Genomic DNA, 20103 nt, shown 5'->3' on the forward strand with positions numbered 1-20103 from the left:
CAAATATAGAGCAAGTGAATTAAATGGATTTATTCCACAAGATGGAAGTGAGGAAAGGATACGAGCATAGCTAAATTTTTCCTCTTATGCCGGTTTGAAGACAGCGGAAAATTTAGTTTTAGAAATGGAGACATTTCTGGTGATTTTTTTTGCCTTATCAGAAAGTATATTACTTGAAACACCCTTGCTGCACTGACTGCATTTATCATCTGTTCCTGTGTTCATCATCATCATTCATCATTCTCGGCTTAACGTCCGTTTTCCATGTTAGCATGGGTTGGACGGGGTATATTAATGACCCTCTTCCAATCTGATCTAGACTGTGTTAGATCTAAACTCAACTTCCTCTGTATCAAGTCTGTTCTTATAACCTACTGCCAAGTCTTTCTCGGTCTGGCTCTGGGCTTTGCCCCAGGAACTATCAAATCTCTACACTTTCTTACCCAATTATCCTCCTCCATTCTTTCCAAGTGCCCCAGCCAATTCAATCTTCTTATCTGGATAACATCGTTAATTATATGGAGACTTAGCCTGCTTCTTAGCTCATCTGAACTCTTTCTGTCTCTCAGACTGGCGTTACACATCCACTTTACCATTCTCATATCACTCCTTTCTAAACGGTCAAGATCTTCCTGCTTTACTGCCCATGTCTCACTACCGTACAACATAACACTTCTTACATAGACAACCTACCTTTTACCTCAATTGACAGGACTCTGCTAGTCAACAAAGGAAGTAACTATCTGAACTTTTTCCAAGCAGAACCTATCCTGAAACTGAAAATTAAAAGAAGTGATAATAATAAGTAGAACTTAGTCTTAAAAAATGAAACGATTCAATTTTATCCATGCTCTTTCTAGAAGAACAAAAAAATAAAGAAGAGCGAATATGTGTTGGAATGGTTTCTTGAGCATTTTATTTCTCAAATCGTTGGATTTTCCACAATTATGCAGTATTCTCAAAGTACTTAAAAGTTCACCAGTTGTGCGTGAAAGTTCGCCACCCTAACGATTTTTTGAAATAATGCTTTTAAAAGATTAATGAGGTGATAAATTATTAAAAAATGACATCTTAAAAGTAAGCTTATATTTCTGGAGAAGTAATACAAAACGATATGGCAAATTTGTACCTCACAAAAACAGGCGATGGGCGCTTTGGGCGCGGCAATACTATTAAGTGTCATGTTACGCAGCACGAATTTGCCTATCACTTAATACAACAACCACAGCTTTTGTGATAGCGGGTAGATTGTGGCAAACTTATACGACCGTACTCTACGAACTTATACGGCCGCACTCTAGATAATAAAAAGTAATCCTCCCCAGCAGCTTATCAGAATTTACATTTTACGAAACCTGCTTTCTATGGCATAAATATATTTTTCTTTATTATTCGCGCTTAAGAAGATATATCATTTTATATAGTTTGTTTTAACTTAAACAAATGCGCTGTGTCACAGCTCTTTTGTTTTATGGCAACTTCAATTTAGAAAAATTTCCTCCCTTCAGGTCCCAATTACAAGATTTTTTGTAAGAACAATATTTTGAATGTAAAATAAGAACAGCTTCAGGCTTAAATTGTTGTTTTCGTAGCTAAGAACAATGTGAGTCTGGAATGTTATTATTTACCTCTGTCTGTCACACAAAATAGTAGTTTAGCTGCGCATTTAGGGAGACGCACACAGTGCTGTATAAAAAAGACAGACAAACCCTAGTAAATTAAGAAGACAAACCGACTAGTAAATTAAAGAAAAAATCATATGTCAACTCTAGCTAACCATTTCTGGTTGTTGTTTCTTTTCTTTTACCACAAACACAATTATAGACCTCTAGTGACAACAAAAAGGTTGCTCTCGTGGTAAATTTTTTTTATTATTTTTTGCAAAATAGTGAGTCTACCCTATTGTATTAAATTTCACCTAAACATAATATTTTTAGACTATAAGATGCTGTTTTGGTCTTAAAAGGTTGTGCTCACCTAAGTAGCTCCCCCTAGTAAATGATCCCACACAATGAAAGTCAGAAAAACTAGACTGATCATCGGAATTTTGTTTTCGGTATGGATTGGTGGAATGCTTTATTTTTTTACAAATAACTCACAGTCAATTCATGCAGTTTCAAAGGAGGAACGTGATCGACATGTTGCACTTGGAAAATTAGCCAGAGAAAGAGATCATTTCTCGCACAATGAAGTTGCTATAGCCAGAGACCCAAATATTAGGAACTCTCTTGAAAAGACAGACCCAAGATCTCTTGATAATTTTGATTGGCAACGTTATATAAAAGCAGCAGGATTAAAAGATGGTGAAGATAAAAATCAACGAAATGCTTATAATCAGGAAGCAAGTGATGCCTTGGCATGGAATAGGGATGTTCCTGATGTTCGAGATAATAGGTATGTTTATATGTTTGTTATCCTTTTTATGAAAATTCGTCAAGAAATTTTAGATTTGTATATACTTATAATGCATAACTAATTATCTTTGGTAATTTTTCGAAATAAGAACTCTATGGCAGAGGTATCTGCTGGAATGCAAAATTTAAGATCATCATTAATATTCCACATATTAACTGATAATCTCAAATTTTATGCAGCTACTAACATAAGAATCTGACTTTCTTAAATAAATGAACCTGTATGCATTTCATTTCTGATGCGTAATAATATATACAGTGACTAATAGATTTATATTTCTTCTTTGTCTAGTTGTAAAAATATCAAATATGACTACGACCTACCCACAACAACAATCATTATATGCTTTCATAATGAAGGACGAGCAGCTCTCCTACGGACTGTTGTTAGGTATGTTACAACCTTTTTTGTATATACATTAGAACAAGATTTATTTTTAGTTACTTATTTTTAGCAAGTTATTTTTGTTATGTTGGTGTCACAAATTTGAGAGACAAAGATAAAGATACCAAAGCAGTAACATGTGAATTCTAAATTGCGTAACTGCTTTGAAAGACCTGTTTCATATTCTTGATCTACAAAAATTTCTAATGCAGAATTTTTCATTTCTTCCTAATTCTGAAACTATGTTGGCAAAATTTAGCGTGTTTTGCAAAAAAAATCTCCTTCAGGTACCCCAACGATACAATGTGACAGATCTAGTAAATGAAATGAATAAAAATTTTGATTTACTTGCATATATTCAGCAAATAAGTCGGTTAAGCTGGAACATCAGGATAATCAAAAGCCCTAGCAGTTCTGTCATTTTTCCACGGGCTTTATCAACTAACTACTGTTTTTATCTTTGATCGCAAAACTGACATTTATAGGTCAGATAGGAAGGTCATTAATTTACCCTGTCCACCTCCTGTCCACTTAAGTTAAGAATAATAATAATGAAATTTAAAGTAGTGTTGTTCTACACATGAGAAAAATTATAGCTGCATTTCCTTTTTTTGTTTAGTGCTATTAATCGCTCTCCACCACGGTTATTGAAAGAGATTATACTGGTGGATGATTTTAGTGATAATCGTAAGTCCTTGTTTTTTTCTTCTGTTTTTGTGAGGTGACATGTATATCAATTTTAGGTTTGATTTTGGAATATTATTCTTTTTTGTTCAGCTGATGATGGGAAGGAATTGTTAAAAATACCAAAAGTTCAACTAATACGCAATTCAAAAAGAGAGGGCTTGATACGTTCTCGTGTTAAAGGAGCTGATATAGCAACTGGTGATGTTCTTACGTTTTTGGATAGTCATTGCGAATCAAATGAAATGTGGCTTGAGCCATTGCTTCAAAGTATTAAAAATGTAGGGTATTTTCTCTTTCTTTATAAATATGTAATATACATAGCTTTTTGCAAGAAAATGGCACTTTTTTTCGATTAATAAACCTCACAATATTTGTTTTAAAGAACAAATTTTTTGGCTTAGAACCGTTTTTGTGCAAATTCTGGAACTTATGTTTGCAGAAGCTCTGACAAAATTAATGTTTGCATCTAGAACTCTTATTTATGAAATCTGTGGAAGGTAATGCAAAGAAAAAGTTTAAGAAAATGACAATGTGACAGCGACTATAGTCTTGTGGTAGAGCGTTTGCTTTCAGTGCTGAAGGTGTTGGGTTCAAACCCCGACCTAGTCATGCCAGAGAATATGAAAGTGTGAATCTATCCTCTCTGCCTACTGAATAGGATTGATAACGTAGACTTTCATAAATGGGAGCTTTAAATGCACTAGGACCCCCCTTCGCTGGACCCTTTTGATAATAGTTAGAAATTAGAAATTGAAGAGGCTATCCTGGGTAAATAATAATAATAATAATAATAATAATATACATTTTTGTGATTAAATAGTTTTTAAAAAATTTAGACTGTGTTCGAATTTTCGGAACTTAATTTTGCGATTTTCTCTTCGAAGTGCAATTTTGTTTTGTGTGTTTTGAGTCCAAAATCGCAGAAATAAGTTTTGCAAAAATATCTTCCTTTAAAGTATAAAATATTTTTAACCAAGTCTAACTATTTTTAGAATCGTAAAATTGTTGTCTCTCCCATTATTGATGTTATTGGCCACGAAGACTTCATATACTTGAGTTCATCATCTGAATTGAGAGGAGGTAATCTTACTAAACACGACTGTTACAAACGTCTTTGTTTGGATTTTTGTTTGTGTTTTCTATTTTAATATTTTTTAAATGTTGTAGGTTTTGGTTGGAATTTAAACTTCAAATGGGACTTTTTACCTCCAAAGCCCCTAGAACAGCATCGAAAAGACCCTTCTGCGCCAATTAAGTACGAAATGTTATGCTTACTTTCTTATATATGTTTTTTTATAAAAGCTATATTTTTACAGTTTTTTGTTTTAATTAAGGTCTCCTACGATTGCAGGCGGACTTTTCTCAATTGATAAACGTTGGTTCGAAGAACTTGGTAAATATGATATGGATATGGATGTATGGGGTGGTGAAAATTTAGGTGTGTATATTTGTTTGTTTGTTTGCTTATTTGTTTGTTTTTGACTTACAATCTCAAATAAATACTACTATTTCTTTTTTCCTTGAGCTCAAATGTTAGCAATTCTTTTTTGACATCTAGAAATTATCGTAAATTTAATGTCGCTTACTTTACGATCTCCACGAAAATCTGAACTGTATATGTGGCGATGCTGTAAATAAGGTTAACCTTTCATCTAGAAATGACTTACAAATCTTGCGTTCACATGCTTTATTGTTAGATTTTATTTATTTCAGAAATCTCGTTCCGAACCTGGCAATGCGGAGGAGAGATGCACATTTTACCGTGTTCTCGAGTAGGTCATGTTTTCAGAGACAGACATCCTTATAAATTTCCAGGAGGAAGCATGAATGTTTTTCAAAAGTAAGTAAGGTTTTGGCATAATCTCTCTTCTGTGTTCTTAGTGCGGTTGGCTTAACGAAGGTTATTTTTTCCACAGGAACACTCGCCGCGCGGCCGAAGTTTGGATGGATGAATATAAAAAATATTATTTTTCTTCAGTTCCTTCTGCTAGATATGCCGCATTTGGGGAGTAGGTTCTATTTTTTCATCTGTGAGTTATTTATTATAATGGGTTAAATTGAGATTATAAAGTGTACTGTTTTTTTTCTAGCATTCGAGAAAGAATGGCACTGAGAAAGAAACTTGAATGTAAACCTTTCAAATGGTTCCTAGAGAATGTTTACCCTGAGTTAAGGTCAGTTTTCGCTGCTTCACACATTGCCGGTGCCAGTACCGGTCTATCGCACAATACTGGTCGTTGTACCTGTCTATAGGGCACAATACCAACCGTAGTGCCGGTCTATCGCACAATACCAACCGTAGTGCCGGTCTATAGCGCACGATACCATTCGTAGTGCCGGTCTATCGTACAATACCTTGTATTACCGGTCTATAGCGCACAGTACCAATTGTAGTGCTGGTCTATTGCATACAACAGCAACCGTAGTACCGGTTTATATTACGTTTCAAATTGTTTAGTGTTGTTGCGTTTATAGAGTCCCTGCTGCAGACGATTTAAAGTACGGACAGTTGAAGCAAGGTGGTGAAAACTGTTTAGATACGCTTGGACATCTTGAGGGTCAAGGAGCTGGAATATTTGCATGTCATGGCCAGGGCGGAAATCAGGTTTGCTAAAACATTTTTCAAACCTTACGGGTTAGGTTTAAATGAGTGATATTTGTTCTCTTTTGACCGGAAAATCTGATGTATTAAATAATTAAAAAAAAATTTTCTAATTTTTTCGTAGGACTGGTCTTGGACTAAATCTCAACAACTGAAACACGAAAGTTCGTGTTTATCAGCCTCAGATAATCATGTTGGATCTGTCATCAAAATTCTTCCATGCTCCAGTACTGACAAAATGCAGGTATGAATATGGCTTGTGATCTTGTGTTTAATTGCGTTTTGGTGTAATCTATTTAACCCTTTTTTTCCTACGGATGCATATACAGTGGAATCTCTCTATTTCGAACTTCTCTCTATCTCGAACAGTCTCTGTCCCTTTATGGTCCGCCAAGGTAGGTATTTTCCTTTCTTTATTTCGAACTTTCTCTATCTGGAACAAATTTTTTGGTCCCATGCGAGCTCGAGATAGAGAGATTCCACTGTATATATCCGTTCCGTAGAAACTTGCGGGAGTGGTGGAAAGATAGCTACGCTGGGATAAACGGGTGTTTCTTCTACTTCCCTCTCAATATTATGGAGCTTTAAAGTAAGTTTTCTTTTTAGAAATGGAAGTATGATGAAGATGCGCAAACACTTCAAAACGTTGGCAGTCAGTTGTGTCTCGATAACTACAAATCCGGTCAAGATTTGACTCAACAAGATTGTTTAGGACATGAAACACAGAAGTGGACATTTGAGATGGATAACACGTAGTCTTTAGTTATCGCTAGAAAATTTTATCTGAACGGTTTATAACGATCGGGAATCAGAGTTCAGGCGAAAGTCCACTTGCAACGCATAACGACATGCTCAACGCTGCGCAGCAAAACTCAGGGCCTGTAGAAATTTCAAAATGACTCACTTTTGAGACGAACAACACGATTGAAGGGGCTTAGGTAGCTACTGCGCAATAATTGTCTATTAAGCGTCTTGAGCCGACGTGCTAAAAGTTTTGGGTGTGCTTTTGCCTTTATGAAATGCGTGTGTCATTCGCGAGCTTACGTGCGTCACTCGCGATACATCTGGGTATTTATTTATTAGGAAAATCGAAATTCTTAAATATTCTGTTGTTAGTAATAATCCAGACATAAAGTTTGCGCTGTGTTGCGAATTTTAAACTGTCGGAAATTAAATGCTACCAATAGAATATTTGTCGAAGGAGTAAGAATATTTGAATTTAGTAAAATGCTCATTAAAAATATATATATAACTAGCCAGCTATTTGTGTATCCCTAGTGTTTATGTTCGATTAAGTGCCTGGAAGGGATTTTTTGTATAATTCTGTTTGAAATCTTTATTGGCCAGGGAGGCTTATTCAAGAGAAGTCGCCTAATCGAGCATTCACAGTAACCGTAAAACGTGAAATTATTTTAATGTTTTATATGAATGTTGTTACAAGATTTTTACACTGTGGTCACAAAACACAAGTTTTTTCGTCCGACGTACTTTTAGCCAAAGTAGCTATCACACGTAGAAGCTTTTTTGAAAACGCATACACCACATTTTATACCCGTTTATATATGGACTAAGCTATGGAGAATTTGTGTCTTCGCTTGTATTTTTTGTAACTGGATAATTGATTACTTTGCTTCATCCTTTTTGTATTTTGTTCAACCTCGTCCCCAGAGGATTTTGCCTTTTTGACACCGAAGCGTCAAGTAAGCGCTAGCAGCTTTGACTTCAGCAACACACACCCTAGGGGCGGGCATGGTATTTTGTAGCAACAGTCTTTTAACATCCTTGACCTATCCCGAGAATTACTTACGTGATATGTCAAATCGAAAAAAGTGCGAGAATTCACATGCCTTAAAAAAAAATAGGGAGAAGTCAAGAAAATCTCCTTAAAATTCTAGGTTGTGCGTAACTCCTTTGGATATTCCTGACTCAGGGCTGCTCAAAAACTCAAGAGCATCTAGAAAAGGGGTTTTATATCAGAGAATATTTTAAATTCCCAAATTACGGAAATCCAACTTAGGTTCTGAGAATCTTTTTTAAAAAGAATGATTTTTTTTTTTTTTTTTTTTTTTATTCTTAAGTACTTAACTTTGCCCGTTCCTTTACGGTCTAAAATAAGTTATTTATAAAATCTTTCGGTTGGTTACCGTATTTCCACTAATAAATACATAGCGCTTTTTAAAAAGTTCTCGAAAATTATTGTGCGCTTGCTAGAGTCAGTGCTTATTAGAAGGGCGTAAAATTTCTGGTGACGGTTCCAAAGCTGCAATCTTGCTATTTAATGTAACTAGTCGTTAGCCCGTGGAAAATCCACGGGTTCGCCCGTCCTTTTTATACCGCATTGCGTGCGTCTTGCTACTCGCGCAGCTATGCTACCATTTTGCGTGACAGACAGACAGACAGACGTATACGGGCATTATAATATAGACTTTCTTGTTGTCGGACTATAAGATATGAACTTTCGGATGGGCGTATATTGGAAGAAGAACAGTAATTTAAAGGTGTATTATATGGCCGAAAAGTTTTTTTTTTCTCGAAAAAATTCCTAAGTACAAGGTTTGGGTAAGCAGCAAATCTTATAATGATCGCGTGTTGTCAGAAATGAACACATAAGCAGTGGTTCACAGGAACAGCCATTTATGTCAAATTTTCTCCACGCCAAAATATCTACGCTCAGTAATTTCAGCGTGAATTTAATAAATTGGGAAACAAAACGTGTGGGTAACTTAAGATTATTCTGTTGTGGAAATTGAAAGTTGTTTTTGAGATTATTGTGCGAAAGCCGTGAGAAGTGCTCAAGGAAATTTTGCCAAAAATTGGTACCCATCGGACGCTTTTTAGTAAATTGTTTTCATGTAAATATATCTCAAAAGGATCAAGGAATTGACTTTCTCTACTTACCACGTTAATTGTTACGAGATTTCCGCGATTTTCATGGTGGACTTTTTATTGACTACATCCACCAGCGAGAAGTTACCCAGGAAGAAATTATCTCGGGAGAAAAAAATTAGGAGTCACCCAGGGATTTTTCAGTTTTTTATATTAGGACTATTATCCGTCCCAATAAAGGCTAATAAGCCCTGGTGACGAGGTTGAAAGAAAAGTAAAATGCGAATGCCTGTCCTTGTTTTAACAAAGCGGAATTTAAGTCTTCGTTTCTTAACTAAAAACCTTGATCTAATATACTTTTATCCATTGCCTAAAATTTTGTCGATCCGAAAAAAAATTTGAAAAAGTACAGGGACCGACGAAGAAATAAGGCTGACTGAAATATAAAATTACATATAATTTTAACCAGTATAAATTTTCAAGGTTAATTTTATAGAAAAAGCCAGAAAAAAATTTGTTTATTAACCAACTAGTTCAGAATAATCGTTGGCGCTAAGTGATGAGATTTTAATTAGGAGAGGGAAATTTAGACCAACAAAGGTATAATCCTATAAGGTATTAAAAAGAGACATTGGTAAAAATGAAAACAGATCCAATCTACGTTTTATATCTGATATATAATACAAAAAACGAAAGAAATTAAATGCGGAAAAGTTACGTAATAACAAACAAATATAAAAATCATACGGTGAAATAACTGACACGCTGGGTGAAATTAAAAGTTTAGAGAGATTTCAAAAGGTTGAAATTATTATCTTTGCACAAAATTGTTGTTGCGGATTCATAACAAAGAATAGTTTTACTAATTATGAACAGAAATCATTTTCAGCTACATAAATCATGCCGGAAAAAATGAATAGAAGTTATTATAATAGAATCCTATCAAATTCCACCTAAGTAAGTTTAATAACTAACCAATATATTTGTTCATATTCATTTTTGTCCATATTTACGCAATCGCTCAATCTCGGCTTCAATGGATTGTAAAGAGTTGATTTTGTGTCCAATCAAAGACTTCATTTTGTTTGCGATCACTTTCAGCACTTTCCCATACACAAACTCTGCATTCACCAGAAGAAAGTGAACCTTTTCTTTCAGCGAGGGATCTTTCAGCAGATTTTCAAACTGGATTGCTTGCGCTTTAAACATTTCTGTAAAACACTGAATAAAAACGTTGTGCATTTCCGCAGTGTACAGCTGTATGCCATCCGCTAGAAACATCAAAACACTTTTAGCAAACACCAACGTTGAAGAGCTCAGTTTCACGACGCCATCTTTAACGTAAGTATCAAAACCAATCAAATCCAATGACTTCATCTCATTTAGAAGCGTTTCCAATGCCTCGATGTCGGTCTTATAACTAACTTCCTCCCATCTGTCTTCCATTGCTCGTAACCTGGAACGTTCGAGTACCTGGTCACGTGAATCGAACAAAGCAGACATAACATCCTTCAAAAACATGTGTTGCAAATCAAACGTGAGTTCCACACCGATACATTGTAGCCGCTTACATTGTTGCAGGGCCATGCTGATACACACACCAATGCCTGACAACGAACAATTTCGTGTGAAAACTTGTCTGGAGAACTTTTCAGCAAAATGTTCCAGCTCTTTATGAATCCATACCACAAAAGCCGAAGCACTTTTATTTGTCGGAAAACTTTTTTTATACTCCCGACCAGTTTCGATCACCGCAGTGAAAAACACACTGGCTAGTTTGTTGATGTAGATCGCAGTGGCCCCTTCCATTTTTAATTGCTTGAAACTGTTTTTGATTTCAAATCCCCGGTTCCGTAAAAACAACTCACAAGCCAGTTTCTCGCGGTCAAGTCGGATCAGAAGCAACACATAAACACGAATCGATCTTAAACTAACATGTCGGGAAGATGTGGAATTATCTAAAGATTTCTCCAACGTGGTTACAAGTTGTCTTACTCTTTCTTCTATCTTGTTTCGAATGTCTCTTAAAGCAGTGGATTCTGGGAAATCCAGCAAGTAAGCACGACCTTTTTCGACCAGTTGTACGGCTCCTGCAAAGTCACGTTGAGCGACGCACATGTCGAGATCTTCTGGAAGTTCTATTAACCAGTCCACATTCAATAAGTTTGGGTAACGATTTGATGATTCAAGGATGGATTTCTCAGAGCTTTTATTTACATTCTGATCGTCTTCCTCTTCTAGCTTTTCGCGCTCTTCTTTTTCTTCTTCCTCCTGTTTCAGTTTCAACTCTGCCAACTTTTGCGCATCAAGTTGTACTCCCTTCTTGTAGTTTTTCTTTCCTCGTTCAATTTGATCAAGCCATGCTAGTTTCATGTCTTTGCTGGGTGCACAAAACATTCGCGTCTCGAGAGAATAAAGCAGTTTAAAGGCGTTTCTTACTCCCTGTCCATCTCTCACATTCACGACAGCTAAATCACTTAGATCGAACATGGTCAAGATTGTTGCTTTTCCACTGGGTGGAAGATTAGTGATCAGCAAGTTATCTGTCAGTAGATAGGCTCCAATCCTTTGTATGGGAGTATAAGTTTCAGGATCGAACTCCGTCACCTCGCCATCCAGCAATAGCTCTTTAACAGATAGTTCACTTAATAGTTGCTTACTACCTTTTATGTTATCCAGGAAATTTTTCTTTTTCGTTTCATACGCTTCCACTTCCGGATCCTTCTGTACTGGCAACCCTTTTGGTCGTTCAAATATATCTGTCTCAATTTGATCGGCCAAAGTCGATTTCTGTTCTGTCAACATATGACTTAGTTGGTACATTTCCGCTTCTAGGTAAGATATTTCTTTCGCTGTATCGATAAATTGTCGATAATTTCGATACACATTTTTTTTCAACGACACGGCAGTTTCTTCGCCGAGTTTTTGAATGTTGTTACGCTGGTCGTATAATGTTCGATAAATATCACATTTTGCCAAAACAGTTTTTACATACTCTTCTGGATTAAAATCCGGAGCAGAAAATTTTTTGGCCAATACTGGTGAGCTTACTTCATCGAAAGCCATGTTAGAAATAAATTATGCAGATGATTGTCGATAATCTTTTGTATCCAAAACCTGCTTGCCGCACATAGCACATATACCTTAAAAGAAATTTAACAACTTAAATGCTTCTGTTTACAAATTTTTATATAAAGAAGTGTGAGAAAAGATGTAAAGATCAACACCTACCCTTTTTATAAGCACAACCTGAAAAATAAAAATACAAATTACTTATATGAAAATACTTCGTAGGTTTAAACTTGGAAGTAATGACACCTGTCAATCAAAATTATTGCAACAAAAGAATGATCACAATACCTTGACAATACTTTGAATGTACTTGATGAACGGTTGATTTGCAAACCCTGCACTTGGAAAATTGTTGGTATGGTGTAAATCTAAAAAAAAAGACAAAATAAAAATAAATGAAAGCACCTAGTACTCCAATTATTTTTGACTGAAAGCTTAGAAGAAGAAATAATACAGGACAATATTCTTCATAATTATTAAATAAACAACTTTATTTCTACAATTACTTTGCAGGCTTTGGACACTTGCGATCCTTGATATAAATACTGAAACTCTCACACACCTGTTTTTTTTAGACGTTAGTAATTTATTTTCTCCTGGTTTTCTCCCTCCACCCTCTGAAACAAAACAAAACAAAACAAGTTTGTAACAATCATACAATAACACACAGCAAATTGTTGTTAAACATACATCACACACAAGAAAAAGTAAAAACCAAATACACACACCAGTAGTGTTTCTAGCACCACTCTTCCAAGTATCAGGTGTAATTACTTTTCCTAACTTCTTTTGACCTAAACATAAGAACGAAATTTCTCACATACATCTCAAACCTACTAACAAATAAAACACTGGATATTGTCAATAAGGGACCTCACATGGTTAAATACAATTCTTAATTACAATTTTTTTTACCATTTGGTTTGTATACCAAGGGGGGGGGGGAGATGATTTACATTTGGCTAATGAGATTTCACAGTTTTTAAAATTAGAAACAAACCTAGTTTATAGGGGAAAGAATGGTTAAAATGAGGAAATGGTAATGATAATAAGTTGACATGTCATACAAAAAATCTTATAAAATGATCAGTCAAGAAAAGTGTATTTGTTCTATAAATTATATTCTGTCAATATGCAGACAATTTAATAAGAATAAATAGCAATGTTTCAAAGTTATTTTTAATTTGGATATGACTTCTAAACTAAATGCTAATTACACTCATATTTTGTCATTTTAAAAAAAGTACAAGTTATGTGGCTACTTTGCCTTTATTTATCCACAGAACGTTAAATCATGTTCATATTTCATATGCAGTAAATATCTGTATGGGTTGGTTATAATTACTACAAATAAATATGCCAAGCAGCCCAAGTTAAATTAACCATGGTGTGTAGCAATGAGTATCTTGCATTCATTTGGGGAAAGAATTTAAATCACCTTCTACTGGAAACAGTAAAAACCAAATACAAAGCGCAAACATAATGCATAAGTTTTTATTGCTATCCATATTTTTTCGTTTTAAGAAATATTTTTCTGTGAAAAGATTACATTACTTTCATTTTTTTTGCAACTTATTAATTATTACCTGGGATAACTAGATTATGTATATAAATGTTTCTTTAGATTTATTAAAGTGTATTACGAATGATAAAAGCATTATTGAAGAGGTTATCATTGGTGCGTTGTTGATCACAAAAAAAACCCATCTCCGAGACAACCTGCACCCTAAATTGACAGATCAATGTGTTCAATTAACCTCTATTAAAGAATGCTTAGAAAATGAGGCCTGGAAAGAGCTATTGAGATTTCTAAGAGAAAACAAAGTTAGCTTTGTGAGAATTGCAGAAATCCTTTGGAGGAATCCCAATCCGTTGGATGTGACGGTTCCCTTAATTGGTACCATTGGTCCTGTATTGGAAAAACAAAATTATAGGCAAGACGCATATGGTTCTGCCGATAATGCTTTAAACAATAGGAAAAGCAATTTTATTCGTAGGAACTAATTTTTTGTTTTCGTTTTTGTTGTTAACGCACACACATACATCTGCAAAAATGCTATAAGATTTCCCTAACGCTTTCTTAAAAAGAATAGTGTTTTTTCGTTGCAGCCTCAATGTTCTTTATTTTTTGACTAATATGAGCATCATATCTTCTTGATAATATTCTTAACATGAGCGTAGCCTGAAAAAATATTATCAGCCTTGTAGCATACATAGTTCAAGTTGTGGAGATGTAAATAAAAGCTCCTAGTACGGAGAACCCTAAAAAGGAAATATCTTTTCATCGTCAACTCTCCAACTAACCCGCTGGCCAAGCGACTTCTAGAAAAAAGAAATACGTGAATGCCATACTTCTAGCAAAAAAAAGTAAAAGTACGGTCACATACCTGTAGCTAGCCACGACAGTAAATATTTAACTGCAAACAAACTTTTTTACTGAAGTTGATTTATGTGGTCATTTCTTTATAGAACATTTCTGGTTAAGCTACTAATACAGGCAGTTGTACTAAGCGTGCCAAATTTAAAATTTGCATATTTTCATAAATTTTGATGCTGAATTCAATAAAGTAGCTATCTAGCTAGCTAAATGTTGGTCTTTTTTTTTTAGAACAATCACAAAAGAATTGGGAAAGGATGTAGGAATACAGTGTTTTACATGCTGTTTATTTGGTCATAACATATAAATAAAGTCATGCAATTTTGGAATGTCACCATTATAAAGTTGGTTTGTATTTCCTAAACAAGAAACTAGCTAAAATATAAAGACTTACATTTATCGCAGACCATTCTTTCAAAGAATTAAGTCTCTACGACGGAGCATTTGTTTTTCTCTCTCTCTTCTTTCAATATGGTACCGTGCTCAGCCTCGTTCCCAGAACAATCAATCATTGGTACGAAAAAACATGCTAGCCCACCACCCCCGTAGTTAGATAGTTAGATGTGCATATTTTACATGGCTAGCCACACAAATATCGAGGGATATACCCTGTCCATTATTTCCAGGAGGGGCCATGGCTTAGATGGAGAGTCCTAGATTATTTAATGCCCATTTTGAGCTACGCAGACCCAATTAGAGCCCGCGCTCTACTAGACAACTCCCGGCAACATCCAAAGGCCCACACAGTGTGCCATCTTCCCAATTTCCCTCACATGGCTTGGGTTAACCCGGGGCTATGGTAACATTGACTCGTCCATGTTGAATCGCCGTCAAGAGGAATCGAACCCCGGTCTCCCGTACAGAGTACGAGAGCTATAACCACTAATCTACGGCGCCAGAAGGTTTTTTTGTCTTTTTGATATGAGAGCATTTTCTAAGCATTTTGCTTCTTAAAGTCAGTAAAAAACAAAAAAAGCAGCGAATAAACATTGCCGGCAAATAATTGAGTTGGTAAAAATAGTTTACCGCAGAAAAAAACACTCGTTAATAATATTAATAATAAATTTGATCGGTCATAAAAAAGTTGTCACTGAGACAAAATCACAGGGAAAGTGGCATTATTCTTCGCAGGTAAAGTAACTTAGGATAAATTCCAGCAAGAAAAAATGTTGCCGTCGGAAACCAAATAACCCTTTTTTATAAGAACCAGTAAAATTTCAATGAGCGCCAATGTTCTTATTTCTTTTCATAGTGTTATGCCCCACTTTGTAATAATTGCCCCACTTTGTAATATCTGCCCCACTTTGTAATTATCTTGCCCCACTTTGTAATACCTGCCCCACTTTGTAATAACTTTTGCCCCACTTGTAATTTCGGAGCTGCTCCACTTTGTAATTCATCGTTGCCCCACTTTGTAATTTTCGGAGCTGCCCCACTTTGTAATAATGTCTTGCCCCACTTTGTAATTTTCGATTTTTCGCATACTGACCAATATGCAATTTTTATGACGTCATCTTTTGTTATTTTATCGGTGTTCTGGATGCTCTGTCTTGTTATTTTCAATGAAACGCGTGTCACACGTTAGTAGAATGATTACTTTTAATTTTTATTAGCAAGCGTTGTAACATCACATGCACTGACTTTCTTTTTGTGAAAAAATGTACTAGCTGAAGTGTTTTTATACCATAACATAACAGAAATATAATACAAACAGTAGGTAATGTGTTTTTGCATAACATAACATAACATAAGAAATAAACTTGTAGCAATCTTAACATAACATGCAGACTAATCAGTTCGAGGAATTCTGTTTTACAGCAAGCAACGTGTCACTTCGGGTATATCTACAAATCAAACTCAGATAAGAAAGCACTACTTCTAAATAGAATGAAAGAAAGATAAAAAATGTGAACAAAGATACGACAATTTCTACCTGTGTGATTTATTGGAAGCAATTTACTTGTCAAAAAACATTAGAACATAAACGAAGACTATCGAAAATAAAAGCTGGAATGAATAAAAGACTTAAAATCACTTCTTCGATTTCCACACAGTGTTTTCTATTATATACCAACCATAGGCCAGCAGTTGTAAATTTAGCCATGCCGTGTTTTATTTCAAATGGTTCAGGATGGTCTTCAGGTCTATCACCATTACAGAGAATGAGCCGGCACTTTCTACAATCCTTTGCATGCCCACCCGGATTGAATTTGATGCTATTCTAGCTTTTTTTTGTGGAAGGATCTTTTTATACGGTACGTAAACTCTTGGCAAAAATTTGCATAATTTTTCGGAATCACAAACAATTCTCCAAAATTTACATACGTTTCACAAGTGTGCATCTGTGGCAACGATATGCGAGGGTTGTAATCGCTGCATTGAAATACTAACATCAAGATCATTTCTATAATTTCTGGTGGCAAATCATCGAAGTTGAAATTGCGAACTAAAGTTTGAATAAAATATATATGCTATTGTTTTTGTTACAGGATAACAATATAAAATGATACAATAACGAATGTGCTTACCTTTTCGTGTGCAGTAAGATAAACTCGGACTTCTAATTGAATGTCTGAGTCTCATAGGCTTGTGATTGAGGGTGGTAAGGTCTGCTTTTAATCATTTTTATTTTTTTCCTCTGACAATACCTTTGAACTGATCTATAAAACTTTTTACCCTGGTCACTTTGTAAAATACTAGTGGTCCCAGGCAAATTGTAAATTTTCTCAAGCTCCATTCTAACCTTGCTTGCATGTTTTGAAGTCAGTGGTACTAACCAGTGAAAGCGAGAAAAGACATCGACAGTACATAACGATACGTTTTTCTTTGATATTTAATCTCCAGTATTTGATGTAAGCGCTTCTGTGAGTGGCAGTCCTGTCTTTTACTGGGATTTTGGATTGCCATCGTTCATTATCAACTCCGCTATTATCTCATACTCGCATTGGATGAATGTAACTTAACAATACGAACCTTACTTTCCATAACAAAATCAAAATAAGAAATTTGCGAAACATGTCTGGTCCAAAAACTATTCCTAAAATCAAAATCCGTTAAATTAAGTGTATGCGATGTCCAAAATCTTATCCTATCCAGTCTCGTCCAAAAAACCAAGTTTATTTGATGTATGTAATAAATTATCTTTTATGCTAATAATATGCTATAAACCTCTCTATAACCTGCTACAACACAACTAACTTTATCAAAACTCACAACAGCTTGATGATTATTATTCAGAAGTTATTTCATTGTTTTGACACCTTGATAATAATGGTGACGCGTGTCGCTACAGAACTCATGAGAGAATACTAGCTGGTGATGATAACATTTTCGAAAATACAAATACAAAAAAACATAACACTTTTGCTCAATTTTTACTTTTTTACTTTCTTTCTTTTTTCCAAAAAAAAATCCAACTGCAGCTATAATATTTTAATATCACGTGTGCAATGTACCTGCAAGCATATATTCACTTTATCATTTTTACTAACTTCCAATTTGAGTACCCTTTCAGTGTGCTTCGTTTTGAATTTATATCGCGCAACCTCCTTCTAAAGCTTTTTTCTATGGAAGCGTCTGAAAGGCTATTGATGAGCAAAATAAACCAAAGATTACAAAGTGGGGCAAGACATTATTACAAAGTGGGGTAGCTCCGAAAATTACAAAGTGGGGCAACGATGAATTACAAAGTGGGGCAGGTATTACAAAGTGGGGCAAAAGTTATTACAAAGTGGGGCAGGTATTACAAAGTGGGGCAAGATAATTACAAAGTGGTGCAGATATTACAAAGTGGGGCAATTATTACAAAGTGGGGCATAACACATAGCCTTAATTGTTCTTATTTCGTTCCTGCGTTCTAGACTTTATTTTCATGCCCGGACACAAACTCGTCCCAGCACCTTTTGTCTCTTTTTTTTTTTACTTTTCGTCTCGCCATCCAGTGAAAAAAGAGAAAAAAAACGCTGGGGACGGGGGAATTTCCTTTACCTTGTGCTTTGAGTAGGGAAGTTTCAATAAAAGAAAAAAAAAACAAATGTAGTTATATCCCTCTGTACAATAACATTGCAAAAACAAGCTAAATTTTACATTTTTATTTAAAGATTGACCATTGTTAAACTAACTCTTTTAAGCTGTCCAAATAGCTGAATTGTTTACTCAGTGTTTTATTTATACCATTTTTTTTTTATTATTTCTTAAAAATATAGGCCTTAATACATAATAAAATGATTTTAAGGATACGTCAAACCCTTTTTTTGATTTTTTCTCAAAACAAATATTTTTATGCCTTCGGGAAGCAAATGGTTCATAGAATATTTATTTGAAAAAAAATGTATAAATTTATAAATCGAGGAAATTAGGAAAGGATAAATTAAGAAACACTTTTTTCAAACCTTCTTTGTTTAAAAATTGAAAAGAATTTAAATCTTGCACACATGAGCATGTTTTTTTCTAATAGCTGAAGATATGAGGGTATTTTTTGAAGTTGATCATTTGAACATTTTCAAAATGATTATGTACTCATTAATTGAGGTAGATATGAACTTGGAGGAAAACCTACGAACTACATATCATTGAGAACACAAGTTGAAACAATTAAAAAAATATTTTCTGGTTATTATTTTCTTTATTTACATTTACATTTATCATAATCTTATCGAATATGGGACGTGCTAGTGCGAGTGGATCTTCGTTCAAAAAAAGAAAATTGAAAAGATTGCAAAAATAGGCAGAACATTTTTCAATTTAACCGAAAAGAATCATCGCTGCCAGCGACCTCGGTTCGTATTATAGCTAGGAACAACAATGGCAGGAAGAACAATTTGATAAATTATCTTGCCCGAGGAAAATATTGATACAATAGATAATGAATCATATGATAGTGGCAGCGAAAGCAGTGACAACGAATTGTGCGATGAAAGTTTTGCCAAGCCAAATAGATATATTATAATGGATATTAAAAATATTGAAAAAGAGCTGGATAGAAAAATGTGTTGTACTTTTTATCACTCAAAGATTATAGCAATGGAGAAAAAAACATTCCATCATGGTCTAAGCACTAAATTGTTTTTTTTTCTGCAAAAATGAAAATTGTTCCACGCATGAAAAAAATAAGGGATTTTACTCAACCAATCGTTTTCAAGGTCAACAAAAATAGCAAATTAACATAGCATCTGTACTTGATATGAGAGCAATCGGTCGCAGGCGTCAACCAGCACTCAAACTGTTCACAATTTTAAACCTTGGTAGCCCTATCAGTTATTCGTCGTGGAAGAATCATGCGAGTAAGTTAGTGACATAAACGTCTGTTGTGGCGGTAAGAAACATGTCCTCTGCAGCAACCGAGGTAAAAGAGCTGGAAACAAAACACAGTGTAATTTCTTCACCACGTTTACACAGTTGTGGAACAAGCTTTGACTGTTCATGGAACAGTAGAGGGTGGCAAGCAAGAGATGGTATTATTGCCGCAATTACGCAAGACACTGGCAAGATCATTGACATTGTTCACAAAAGTGCGTCATGTCCTACGTGCAAGAAGAAACAACAACAACGTGACAATGGCGAAATATCTCGAGTATCTGGAATGGTTTTTTGAGCATGAAATTTCTTGTTACATGAATCATACTGGAAGCCCTCAGGTAACCATTGATTTGCATAGTAATCCCAACTCGTACCCGTTTTTTTAACCTTTTTTGTAATTGTTATCACAGGCGATGGAGAAAGCTGGTGTTATAGATTTATA

General features: G+C 34.9%; 3 protein-coding genes across 4 annotated transcripts in view; 1 reads left to right on the plus strand and 2 right to left on the minus strand.

The window, feature by feature from the left end:
• Positions 1-20103, minus strand: part of LOC130656701 (dual specificity protein phosphatase 18-like) — a 98820-nt gene that overhangs the window by 43276 nt on the left and 35441 nt on the right. The gene's annotated exons all lie outside the window — the stretch shown is intronic.
• Positions 1901-7723, plus strand: LOC130656691 (polypeptide N-acetylgalactosaminyltransferase 2-like). Its single transcript, XM_057459591.1, has 13 exons — positions 1901-2394; positions 2707-2805; positions 3419-3486; positions 3577-3764; positions 4479-4566; positions 4654-4741; positions 4821-4924; positions 5200-5326; positions 5403-5495; positions 5577-5660; positions 5962-6091; positions 6213-6332; positions 6695-7723. Exons 1-13 carry the CDS (start codon positions 2012-2014, stop codon positions 6842-6844), a joined length of 1722 nt encoding a protein of 573 aa, XP_057315574.1. The 5' UTR covers positions 1901-2011; the 3' UTR covers positions 6845-7723.
• On the minus strand, positions 9352-12354 carry LOC130656690 (exocyst complex component 8-like). Its single transcript, XM_057459590.1, has 3 exons — positions 12275-12354; positions 12146-12163; positions 9352-12057 (listed from the first exon to the last, which is right to left on the minus strand). The coding sequence occupies exon 3, from the start codon at positions 11978-11980 to the stop codon at positions 9908-9910; it is 2073 nt and encodes a 690-aa protein (XP_057315573.1). The 5' UTR covers positions 11981-12057; positions 12146-12163; positions 12275-12354; the 3' UTR covers positions 9352-9907.

This window comes from Hydractinia symbiolongicarpus, chromosome 9 (genome assembly GCF_029227915.1).
Source record: "Hydractinia symbiolongicarpus strain clone_291-10 chromosome 9, HSymV2.1, whole genome shotgun sequence".
Classification (NCBI taxonomy): domain Eukaryota; kingdom Metazoa; phylum Cnidaria; class Hydrozoa; order Anthoathecata; family Hydractiniidae; genus Hydractinia; species Hydractinia symbiolongicarpus.